Source organism: Xenopus laevis, chromosome 5L (assembly GCF_017654675.1).
Source record: "Xenopus laevis strain J_2021 chromosome 5L, Xenopus_laevis_v10.1, whole genome shotgun sequence".
NCBI lineage: Eukaryota > Metazoa > Chordata > Amphibia > Anura > Pipidae > Xenopus > Xenopus laevis.
The window spans coordinates 142,084,342-142,098,173 of NC_054379.1; the positions used below are offsets into that span (position 1 = coordinate 142,084,342).

At 34.9% G+C, this 13,832-nt stretch overlaps 1 protein-coding gene across 1 annotated transcript; it reads right to left on the reverse strand.

Moving 5' to 3' along the window:
• Positions 1-7,746: 7,746 nt before the first annotated feature.
• Positions 7,747-10,854, reverse strand: LOC108716242 (alpha-1,4-N-acetylglucosaminyltransferase). The gene is made up of 2 exons (XM_018262362.1): positions 10,363-10,854; positions 7,747-8,349 (listed from the first exon to the last, which is right to left on the reverse strand). The coding sequence occupies exons 1-2, from the start codon at positions 10,852-10,854 to the stop codon at positions 7,747-7,749; spliced, it is 1,095 nt and encodes a 364-aa protein (XP_018117851.1).
• Positions 10,855-13,832: the final 2,978 nt, after the last annotated feature.

The window sequence follows — 13,832 nt, forward strand, 5'->3', positions numbered from 1 at the left end:
ACAATAAAGAACAGGAGATTTTCCCCAGTCAAAAACATGATTTTAAACAACGTTTGGGATTTTAATTACATTCCCCCTCCAATGTAATATTGGTTGCTAATGCAAAAATCTTTTGGAATTTCAAGCAGGTGTTTAAGGTTCACAATGCTCAATTACAATCTGCAATGCAACAAAAGCCTATTACATTGCAAAGTGCAAATTTTTATTCACAAATTTGTCCACTTTACGATTTTTAATACATTTCCCCCAAAATGTCTGTAGCATATAGTTATGGGTGAGAGCAGAGGACCCCTTGTGTTTGTTGATGTTGCAAAAATATTGAAATCAGTCAGGAAATAAATGATCCATTTAATATTACCAATTATTCAAGGCCCAAGCTTATCATTGTGTAAATGTGTGCAGGTTGAGCTGCAATCAAATATATTCCACCCTGAATTTAATAAACAAACATTATAATGAAAGGCATCACTGTTACGTGATTTACTGTAATTCATATAAGGACTTTGCATTGTTCAGACAAAGAAAAAAAGCTGTAGTAACTTACAAATGTATATTTAATTTCATGTTAATTAAACATATAAAAAAACAGTCACTGATACCATAACAATATTTAATCAAATTGAATTATGTATGAATAAAAGTTGGGAATAATTTGTCACTGAAAATGAAAACCAAAAAAAACACATCCGTCACTTTAACCAGGAACCCCACTGTGTTTGGCCAATTCAAACAAAATGTATCTGCCACATTTCTAACTTGGTTTTAATGCCATGTAAAACATGGGAGCCTGTGTAAATAAACTTAACATTTACAGAGCAGGAACAGGATTTGTAGAACTGCTAACAAATAAAAGATAAGAGTGATGCATGGAAATGCTGTCAATTTGTTTCCCAAACAAGCTGCTATCAGTCTGACTTATTATTCTCTCTTGATTATTGTTGGAATGGTACAACTTCCATAAAGTTTCTTTCATTCATTTTGTTGCTACAGAACTTTCAGTGCTATGAATATTCTTGAGATACAGAATAAAGTATAAAGACAAACAATTTGCATTTATTATTTCTGGAGATTGGTTGCTAAAATAACAAAGCCTATGATATGAAACACCAACTTATCAAAAATCCATTTTGTTTTTAAAGATTTCAGTTTCTCAGAAGCATAAAAGAATGTAATTTTACATTAACCTTTTAATAATATTTTATACTATAAAAAGCCTGGTAAATATTTATTTATTAGATTATTCTCAACCCCCTGCCCCAGTAATTTAAAAAGATACTGCAGCACTCCAGTTCTGAATACATCTATTGCACCATCATACTTAGGGGGTTATTTTCTAAATGCCGAATGCAAAAATCACAATTTTATTTAATATAAAATCGGACTTTATTAAACTCCCAGGATGGAAAAGTCCGAATCTGAAAATCCAGCATCTCAGACCTGTCAAGGTTGCATATAAGTCAATGGGAGAAGTCCCAATGATTTTTTAATGTGCGCTGGGTTTTTGGCAATACCCCAAAGTTTTTGGGCAAAATTCTGAGTTTTTGGGTGAAAATACGAAAAAATCATGAAAATCTGATTTTTCACAATTTTTTCAGATTTTTTTCCCGCAAACAAAATTTTGTATTAATAAATGAGCCCAATAGATAAGCCCAATAAATAAGCCCATAAAAACCCGTGCGGATTTGGTCAGAGTTTTTTTCAGAAAATATTGAGATAAATTTGGACTTTGATAAATAACCCTACATCAAAATAAACAGGAGGATTTAGGTTAGGATTCTGATTGCTACAATTAAAGCAGCATTATAAGGTATATGTTCAGCATGCTTTGTTTCAACATTTCTATCACCTTTCACTGGTTTTAAAGACTTAATTGATTAGTTGAGATGTCACCAATCAGATGATCTCACTTCCTAGTTTTTTTGAATGTGGTATACTTCAGCTTATGATTACGTATCATGAGATATGAAATGCGGCAGGTATTTGTGAATTAATGATGTGAAATAAAAGCTTCATTTTACTTTTATTTGTGTCACACCGGAGTGCTTGCTGATTTAGAATCTTTTGTTAAAGGAACAGTAACACCAAAAGTGAAAGCGTTTTAGAGTAATGAAGATGGGTAGTGTTGCTCTGCACTGGTACAACTGGGGGCAGATTTATCAAGGGTCGAATTACGAAGTTAAAAATACTTCGAAATTTGACCATCGAAGGGTCGAATTTCAAAATCTAAGTTTTTTTCATCTAATTTGGGTATCCTGCGGTCGAAGTAAAATCGTTCAAATGATTCGAAGGATTTCAGTGATCTATACAATGATTTTACTTCAACTTCCAAAAACTTGAAGGTCCAAATAGGCTAACATAGCACTTCGGCAGGTTTAATTTGGCGAAGTATTGAAATCAAAGTTTTATTAAAGAGACAATACTTTGATTATCGAATGGTCAAATATTCAAACGATTTTACTTCGAAACGAATTTCGAAGTCGTAGTATCCTATTCGATGGTCAAAGTATCCAAACAATTACTTTGAATTTCTAATTTTTTAACTTTGAAAATACCCTCGAATTCACTTTGACCCTTGATAAATCTGCCCCTTTGTGTACTTTGACTAGGGAATAGTCCAAATTTGATTCGAATTTGAAAAAAATTTGAAAATTGGTATATCAATATTCTCATGTACTGTCGCTTTGAAAATTCTACTTCAACCATTCGCCATCTAAAACCCCCCCAAAAAAAATGCCAAATTGCTGTTTTAGCCTATTGGGGACCTCCTAGAACCTATTTGGAGTCAATTGGTGGACAAAGTCTTTTTAGGGAAAAACTTTGAATCAAATTCGAAAAACGGATCTATTTGATCATCTTAATTTCGGTTGGCCTTTTTAAATTCGAATTTCGAAGTTTTTTCAATTCGAAATCCGACCCTTGATAAATATGCCCCAAAAAATAGCTCGGAATAGTGCATTCGATCGAATTCTAAAAAAACTTTGATTTTTCAAAGTCCACCAATTGACTCCAAATAGGTTCTAGGTGGTCCCCTATAGGCTAAAACAGCAATTCAGCCGGTTTTAGATGGCGAATGGTCGAAGTCAAATTCAAAAAAGAACAGTACATGATAAATTTCGATATTCAAATTTTCTAATTTTTTGCAAATTCGAATCGAATTTGGACTATTCCCTAGTCGAAGTACACAAAAATAGCTCGAAATTCAAATTTTTTCAATTCAAAAATTCCCCTCGACCTTTGATAAATCTGCCCCTTAGAGTACAAGTTTATTACAGTATAATAATTATAATGCTTATTTTCATATTATTCATTACAATATTTACTGAACTATTAGCTAGCTGAAGCAAGTTTATGTAAAATGGGTAGGGGCCTCTTTGAAGAGTTGGATTTTAGGGAAAGCTTGAATCAGAGTAAACTACAGAAAGGTATATGTGAGCACTTAAAGGGGTTGTTTGTGATATTCTTAGACAAGTTGCAATTGGTTTTCATTTCATTTTTTTAATTATTTATTTTTGAGTTATTTAGCTTTTTATACAGCAGCTCTCCGTTTTGCAATGTCAGCAATCTGGTTGCTAGGGTACAAATTACCCTAGCAACCACGCCTTAATTTGAATAATAGACTGGAATATAAATAGCAGACAGCCTAAATAGAAAGATAAATAAGAAAAAGTAACAGTAACAATATATTTTTAGCCTCACAGATCATTTGTTTTTAGATGGGGTCAGTGACCCCCCCCCCCCCATTTGAAAGCTGGAAAAATTCAGAAGAAAATAAATTAAAAAAAACTATAAGCAATAAATAATGAAGAACAGTTGAAAAGTTGCTTAGAATTTGCCATTTTATAACATACTAAAAGTTAACTTGAAGATGAAACACCCCTAAGTATGGTTTTTCAGTAGAGGCTTTCCATCTTAGAAAATGCTGACTATTAATAACCTGTTGTATTGTACTGTTGTACTGGCTAGTAGTAACAAAAAATAAATGTACATCTGAAAAACAAATTTTTATTTGCCACTTGAGATAATAATTAATGACATAAGTTATGATTTGATTTTGTGAGCAGTAAAATTATCTAATTATTCAACTCAATGCTCTGTGTACCATTTGCAGGTAGCATTGAAAGGCCAAGGGTAATTCATGTAGAAATAAAACTATGCCAATTCCATACATGGGAAGAGAAGAGTATGACAAAGAGCAAACAACTTTACTAATAGGCGCTGATATGAAGAGAATGCAAAATTTATATGGGATGAAAAGAGAGTGATTTAGAATGTTCCCAGGCACACCCTATCATGTCTACTCAGTGCTATGGTATTGGGAGAAAACAGCACCCTCCTTAATGTCTATGCACAACTAGGACCAGCACATGGAAAGACTTGCCTGGGGATGTTCCCCTGTGGCTTATTAGTCAAAAGCGGAAACGTTTGGCTCTTCGTCATGTCTCAGATGAAAAGAGAGTCAACAGACAGAAAGTATATGGAACCATGTGCAACATAGATTGCTGACCTGGTTGGTCACAGAGCTTTTGTTAGGCACCCACTGTAAGGACAAAAGAGAGAGAGTGATTAAAGAAGCAAATTACAGTCTGTAATCAGAGACAATGGGGAGTAATATGGGAAAATATCAAATATGACTGGCTGTTTGTAGTAAGCCTATAAAAACTATTTAGATTGATCTAAGAAGCTGTGCAGTTTTCTTTTTGGGAATAGAAATTGCCAACCCAACTTCACTGTAAGGTTAAATTGATTAGGGGTTTCTTTCCTATGAGCTTGTAGAGCTAGTTAGTCCAGCTCCTCTACTGTTTGGCACTGAAATAACTAGGAGATGAATCCATATTGGACATGCCAAATGGCACAGAATCAAAAGTTTAGAGAGATATAAATTACATAGAGATTTATTGTATATCTACTATGCTTCAACCCTAGTTGCAGGTTTAGGTATCACTGGTATATTATTTAATTGCTTTTAATCTTTTAAAAGGCAAAAAAAATGTTGCAACTTCACAACAATTAGTAAAACTTACATATCTGCCAAAATGTTTCCCTCATCTCTGTTATTTAAAATGCCTCCCTTACAATCTGATGAGTGCAGAAAAGCCCAATTTTCAAAAAGAATCTTTTATCATATGTCACAGTCAACCCTGTCCCCTTTCATATATGTGGTGGCAGTAAAGAGGGATGCTTACTTTCTACCTGTATTTGTATTAACGATAGATTATTAACTGCCATAAGATCAGAGTCAAGAATCGCAAATCCCACCACAATACAATCGCATGCAAAAAATTTGATTCTCTTTAATGTCAAGTTTTATATTTATCATATTTACTGAAAACAGTATGTAAATGTAACAACTTGCCTAGCTTTAAAGGGGACCCATCACCCAAAAATATTATTTAAAATCGTATTTTATCACATTAATCAAGCAAAATAAACTTTAATTACACTGTATCAATTATTTAAATCTTGTTTCCTTCAGGCTGGGAATTCCTAATTACAGTAAGCAGGCAGGAGCCATTTTGTGGACACTGTTATTAAGACAAGCCTTGTATCATCTCAGAATCTTGTTTGTGCACCAGAATGGGGAACCTGATGTCCATCCCCATGTCCTGGTTACACAATTAAATGGTGATGAGAATGAGGGAATGTGGGGAGAGCAGTGACATCTGGGAAGTGCTGAATGGAAAGTGAAAGTAATTGTCTGCCTTAGGCATAGAGAAGGGGCAGACAATATTTGATTGACAGCTGAGACATTTAAATGAGCTTACAACAGCTATGAATGCTTTAATAAAAAATAGAAATTGGATTTCATGTTTAATTTGAAAAGGACATTTATTATACAGATTTTTGTGTCTGGGTGACAGGTCCACTTTAAAATTAAATATTGCAAATCGGAAGACCTAAATATCAGTATGCTAACATGCTTATTAAATGAACTGTTACAAAATGTTGCCTTTAGGAATCTGTAACTTACACGGGCATTCATTTATCAGATACGTATGTAATGTTTTTAAAATGTATACTTAGCTTTATTGGACTTACAGTATAGTAAGTTGTTGGCAGAATCATATTGTTTGGCTGCATTTCATCAGCAGGGGATCCGTTATCCATAAACCCGTTATCCAGAAAGCTCTGAATTACAGGATGGCTGTCTCCCATAGGAACAAATTTACTAAAGTGAGAAGTGCCAGCGTGAAGTAATTTAGGCACTTCACTGATTTACTAACAGGCGCTGGCATAATTATGCTAGCGAAGGAGATGGGGCAAATTTACTAAATGGCGAAGTGGCTAACGCTAAAATTCGCCAGCGTGACGTCGTTATGCCACTTTGCCAATTTACTAACAGTGGCCATGGCAAAAATTCGCCAGTGAATTAGATAGAGTAGCACAACTTCGCACCCTAACGCCTGGCAAAGTTGCACTCTGGCAAAGGAGGCAAAACAATGAAAAAGTTTGTCAAAAAAAAGTTAACTTTTTTTCTAAGTCCCAAAAAAAAAAAAAAAGCTGGCGTCTTTTCCTTTTTACAGGGTGATAAGGAATAATCACCTTAAAATAATGCAAATACATTCAGTATATAAAAAATAAATTGCACTAGATTTGGGAAACTGTGTGTAGTGTCCATGGTGTTCTCTGTGCAAATGTAAAATTAAATAAAAAACAAAAATGTTTTGGGGTACCCTCCTTCCCCCTACATTTCCTAACATATGGCACGTAAACTATACTGTGGGCACATGTGTAGGGCATTATATAATTTTATTAAGGTTCCCTGGCCTTGTGTAATGTAATGTATTTGCTGCAGCATACAGTATATGGCCATTGTACTTTAACTGCACGCCGTATGCAAATTACCTAACGCTAGCGTAACTTCGAACTGCTGATCATATTTTCGCTATCACAACTTCGCAAGCATTCGGTACCCTGTGCGCATATTCGGATCTTCGTGAATTAGCATTGTCCAGGCGAATTTACGCCTGGCAAAGTGTTGCGATGTGCGCGAAGCCACCGCTGGCGAGTTTTCACAGGTAAGTAAATTTGCCCCATAGACTCCTCTGCGTCCTCGGTAAGCTGACTGAGAGATCTGCAATTTCCGTGTAATTCCGTGCATGTGCAGTTGTCGCAAACCGGCAAACTGCTATAACTGCGCATGCATAGAAATACCGATCTTGCAGTCAGCTTACAGAGGACGCGGAAGATGGACGCGTAGAACTTCGCTGGAAAATCTGTGGCGAGGGGTAAGTATGGAGTATAGGGCATCTCCCTGGGGGGGGGTAGTTAGCCTGGGAGGAGGAGGGAGGGGGGGTATACCGGGGGTGGGGGTTAGGGTTTTTTCAGAACAGGTTGATTTCTCCATTAAACCAACTTATAAGGTGCAATTTTCTTTATTTAGGGCAAGTTCATATTAGATAAAGCACAAATTGATTAATGTTAACAATAACATTCTGTTTTCATTGTGGCGTCTCTCAAAAGGTAACCTTCTCAAAAAATCTGGAGCAAATTCACTGTATACTGAATTTAGGGTTCTTTCAGAACATTGTTTCCTATTTAAGAATACTCTTATGATTGTCATGAAAGTTTTGAATTAAATTGATATTTTTCTCAAAGCTGATTTCTGCTTTGAGAAGTTGAAGCTTTTATTTCATTCCATCCAACTCATGATTCAGACAGCTAATTTCTATAGTGAAATAGTTCAGGCACTGAAAATAAGCAGATAAATCATAAACTGTAATTTATTTGCTTTACAAATTATGCTTATCAGTTACTTAGTGTTGTAGATTTGTTTGTGTGACTTTCCTTGAGTTCTTCATAGGTATAGGGACAGTGCTGTTGATAAAGATGACTTGCTAATGTATTAGATCCATGTACAACAGTCTTCCTTCCTTTATTCATGTAATTCCATAAATGCAAAGAGTAGGAGTTGTTGAAAGTTGGAAACTTTTCCCAGACTTGGTAATATTGCTTCCAATATGGGTATGATATGGGATAAAAATGCTGTGGGTTCAAAAATGAGATGTTTCCACAAATGAGATCTTCCAGTGCCTTAAAAGTAGGTAACTCACACTGCTGCTTAAGAACCCTTGTAAATAGCTGTGGTCCTTGGTGTCCCCACACTGCTCCTTTATAATTCTTCACAAAGTTTTCCATGCTGTTCCAGGGAAAACTGTGCCGGGGTCGAAATCCAAAAACACCATTGCTAGATTCTTTGGAGGACTGAGCTGCCACAAAATCCACCTCCGGAATTGGTTGAAACGATATGAAATCAGTGTCCATATAAATTCCCCCATGTTTCCAAATCAAGGCCAGTCTGCAGGCATCAGAGCTGACGTGGATCCAGTGATGTTCCATTGTAACATTTATCTACAAACATAATATATATGTATAAATTTGTGAAAGAGGAAACAAATATAATATTATCGTATGTAATGTGGGAAATACAATGGTTTGATAGAAGTGCTTTGTTTGGGGCAAAGGTAGGATTTTTGAAGATGAAATTCCTTCAGATGATCCAAGAGTCTAGAAATCTCACTGCGAAGCAAAGAGGAGCCAGTGAGTACAGTACAAAAGGGCCACAATAACATTTTTTACATTGTACTTATGGTCTTTTTCAGAGCAGAGTACTTTTCTGATGATTTATTTTCCCAAGCTTTACAGTGTCAACCTTCTCTAAGCTGCAATAGCCTGACTGGCCAACTGCAAGCTTTCTTTTTACCTCTCAGAGGCCTCCTACTATATTATAATCTTATGATTAGTGATGGGCGAATAAATTTGACAGGCACGTATTCCGCTTGCGAAAAATCTGTTGCATTAAAAATTTGGGAATAGTTGCATGCATAAAAATTGTCGTGCATCAAAATTAATCGGACCCCCATTGACTTTAATGCATGCAATGCAAAAAACGCACGTAGATAAAAATGTATGCGGGCGTCAAAATTGATAAATAATAGAATAATTTTGATGCCCGTTGACTTTTTCACCTGTTGTTGGCAGTACGACCAGGTTAAAGTAGCCTGGTACAGAGAAATAATCTATGCCAGTGTGTATGTTCCAGTGTAGCAAGCACAAGTCTGTTAGAGAATATACGGCATAAGGGTTCTTCAACAGCAAGAAAGCCCTGACATACAATTTATACAAAAGTAGAAATAATCAGGGCATATAGCTCATTTACATTTCTTACTGTAGAACACATATGTGCAAAATAAATGCAAGTTAACTTTATTTAATTTTGCAACCCATCCCTCCCTTTGTATCACAACACTAATTTCTGATCTAGTGGGTCATTAAATACCAAGGGAGCACATTTAAATAAATGGAGCACAAAATTTTTGTATGAGAGCACATCATTTTTTTAAAATCCACAAATGATAAAAAGTTTTAACTCTTTATATTAAACTTTATATTTATATTAAATAAACACAAAAATATTGATGTTTGATAATCATCAAATTATAAATGTATATGAAATCTAAAGAAATGGATTAATCTGGAAGGAAAGCTGCGACACACACAGTTACACAAGAACAACCCAATACCCAATAAACCTTCAATAAAAATACACGCAATACAAAAATGTTGGCGATCACTGGGACATCCCCAAGGAATCAAAAGAGTTAAACTTAATTAATAGCTGTCTTATTTTTACCCAAATTCAAAGAATTCTAACTTTGAACACAGTTTCTTTGGATACACCTAATAAAGTATCCATTCTCCTTACAGATACTCCTGACAAATAATACCTTACAGCTACTCTGATTGTAAAAGGTTTCAAGCAAGCCCTGCCTACCCTACGTGTACCTGAATTCTGCCCCAAAAATCGGCACTTCCCATTTGTTGAACTTGACCTGACAAAATAATATATTATAATATAAAAACAAAATAATGTATACATTTATAAATTGTCTGCCTGCCCAGCAAATCAAATATTTTCAGCAAGCAATAGTCTTTATGTACTTTATTAAGGACATTTTTCCTTTCTGTGTGTGTTTTTAAATCCTTGATTGACATTTGACTTTTCACCATATGTGCACTAAAACCCATTAGATTCTAAATAACTAATATCTGCTTTGCAAAAGCAGTACCTACTTTAGGTGATAGCTTCTTGAGACCCATAAGACCTTTTATAATGTGGATATCGCCACTAGGAGAACTGGTCATGCTATGATTACTATGAAAGGGATTGATCTCTTTGAAAGTAGAAACTGAAAACAAATATTTCCATTGACCCATATCAGTAATTCATCATTGTGTTCTAGTTAACTAATATACTGTATTTAAAAAAAATACAGACAAATAGGTTACTGGATGATGCAGAGTTTTGGACTAGGATTAAATTTACTTGTATTAGTGCATGATACTAAAAGCAATCTGTCTTACCTTTTTGTACCAAGCAAGAAGAGGGGTATCCTCAAATATTTCTTCAAGTCTTAGGGGTAGGATGTAGACATTGTTATAGGATGCAAGTGATGGGAAATTGTTCTGTATTTGGCTCTCCTCTTCCATTGTAGTTATGTTGGTTAAACCTTTCATGAAGAACACTATTGGCCTGTCATGGTACACATGGGCCGCTGACTCAATAGCACACAAGACTAAAGAAGATGGCCGGATGTTGTTTGTAGTTTCTAGAAATATGATTCCATTTCCCTTTCTTAGAATTTCTCCTGGATTCAGTATCACAGTCCTCTGGGTAGTAACTAGATTGTCAGCTCCCCAATTTACATTGTGGTTTTGATTTCTGGCCTTAAAATTTAAAAGTTCTGATATGATAACATATATGGAAACACTGTTTTGTTGGATGGAGGTTTTGTAGAGCAAACCTAATACTGTAATGATCAGCATAAAAGTCACAATTTTTAGAGCTTTTAACATTGTATTACACCTGTCAAGAAAAAAAAAAATGACGAAACAACAAATAAAACACCTAAAAAAAGTTTGATACATTTTTTGTCACTATGATTTTTAAATTTTACAAGAAAACAAAAATAGCGAGTGTGTTTTAAACTGATGTAAAATATAGAACAATATGCTGCCTGTAAATTAGGAGGGACAAATAAAAGCATTTGGCTGCATGTCAAGTTCTCATGAATGAGAGGAGAAGGGAAGGGACTTGATCTTGACTAATTCATGTTACATCAGAAAATATACTTAACTATTACTTCACTTCTGCTCTTCTGAAACATGAGCTCCCTTTTGGAGCATTTGGCAAAAAATGTAAAGGTGAAGTACATAATTATGAGAGATCCCAAATGACATTGGTCATTGGGCCAAACGCTAAGAATATACCGGTTTTAAAGTGGTTTATGACTAAGCTGGAGAACATGCCCAGTAATATGGTATGTTTCCTAACAGTTTACACCAGCTTGTTAAATAAAATGGACATGTAGTTGGTACATGATACCCATAATAATTTCTGAATTATGATTAATGTTTATGAAGAATGTATTTAAGAATTCTCAGGCAAAAGCTGTTAAATGTATTTTATCCACTCCCAAAATGGGAGGTATGCCGTAGGCAATGTTAAGAATTTTCCTTTGAAACACAGGACAATAAGTAATATAGTTGTGGCTCCAAATCCTATGAAATATGAAGATAATTACTACTGTAATTTCATTTGTACATTCCTCTATTATGACAAGGCTCCATAAAAACAGGTGGCGTTTTTTAGCTGTTGCATAAGAATTTACACCATTCATAGAGTCTGGGTGCCTGTGCTGAAAAGGAGAATATCAGATGAAGAATAAGGTTAATATAAATGATATAAAGGCTGCAAGAACTTCCAGCAGTCCCCACATAGAGTATCAAAGAGGGATACAGTGACATCATGTCATAATGGAAGACTTTTGTCTTCTCTTGAGCTATAACCTAATGAATCGTGGTTTTTCTATCAATGAAATGAAGGTGTCCCGAGTTAAAACTCATCATAATGTATATGAGCTTTTATGACTAAGTGCACCTAATTTTGTGCCAGTTTTAATGCTTTTTTCCTAAATGAGCACTAAATAACATTGAAACATAAGGTGTGATTTTGCATCTGAAAAACAATGTATACGGGTTTTGGAAAGATTATATTTATATCGGTTTGGCTTATAGTCACTGTGGTGCTTAGTTAGATTAATGTGATATATTGTCTTTTTTTTATAGCAGTTCTATCATTCGTTATGGCTCAGATTCAGTCAAACCCTAGAACAGCACATTCAGACCTCAGGTATGAGATCCTGTTTTAAACCCACTATTTGTGTCTGCAAGATTTTGAACCCCTGATAATTATCAGAATGACTGGTATAATAAAGCTTAGCAAGACAATACAACAGCTTTTGGCCAATTTTAAAATATGTGCTTTTAGGATTATTAAATATATTTAGGGACAGAAACTTGCACTACCCTTGTAACACTTTAAAATAATAAAGGCAAATAATGGGATGGGATCTACCATTGGAGAAGTTATAATATTACAGGTATGGGACACTTTATCCATTTTATCCAAATACTTCAAATTTTAAAAAAAACATTTCCTTTTTCTCTGCATTAATAAAACAGCACATTGTACTTGATTCCAACTAAGATATAATTGCTCCTTATTGGAAGCAAAAGCAGTGATTGGGTTTATTTAAAGTTTACATGATTTTCTAATAGACTAATAGATTTTCTAATAGATTAAGGTATGAAGACCCAAATTAACAGAAAGATCTGTTATCTTGATCACAGGTCCCAAGCATCAACATCATTCTCGGATGTATAGTGCTTGGTGGTTTATATGAGTAAGAGACGTTCATACTTAAATGTTTGTTTTTTTTTTAAAGGTAATGTACATAGTGATTTTTATAATAGCATTTGATTGTACTTTGGCTAAAATGGCAGGGCTCTTTAATTATAAAAAGATATAAAGGATTACAAACATAAAAACATCAATGCTAAGTCAGTATCAATATAGGAACATCTTTACTCTAAAGTCATAGATTAAAAAAAAAACAGTAGCTTACCTGCTGCAGATAATAACTGCTGTCTGTTCCAGGGTTGCAGGTATCAGGCAAAAATAAAGTCCAGGTAATGAAACACCTGTTTCTAGCACTGAACTTAACTCAAACTGACTGTTTACTTTGTGTGTGTGTCTGTGGGTTTGTATGCTGGTCATCCATACACACACTAAATGCTATTGCCAACAGAATTATACAGCATTGTGTAAGTGTAAAGCTATAACAACTAACTAACGGGGGAATGTAATAAAAGTCGGTAACGGAAAAACCATTCGCAATGCGAAAAGTTATGCTTTTGCGCAAACAAATTTTAAAGTGAGATTTGCAGTATGAATCCTACATTTTGGCTCTGGGAATTTATCAAGGCAACTCTTATGACAATGGCTTACATTTCTGTAAAGTGTAAACTAAGGAGGAGGGGAAACCAAAACTTGGGTCAGGGGGTCTGAAATGAATTTCAGATTCTGGTCAATCTCACACCAAGATATGTATATAAATGAGCATATTGAAAGTCCACTGCGCGATTGCACTGTACCGGTATAGGATCCCTTATCCGGAAACCCGATATCCAGAAAGCTCCGAATTACGGAATGGCTGTCTCCCATAGACTTCATTCTATCCAAATAAACCAAATTTTAAAAAATGATTTCCTTTTTCTCTGTAATAATAAAACAGTAGCGTGTACTTGATCCCAACTGACATATATCCTTATTGGAAGCAAAACCAGCCTATTGGGGTTATTTAATGTTCTAGTAGACTTAAGGCATGAAGACCCAAATTACGGAAAGATCCATTATCCAGAAAACCCCAGGTCCCGAGCATTCTGGATAACAAGTCCCATACCTGTACTAGAGTGATGGTAAAAAAAAAGTC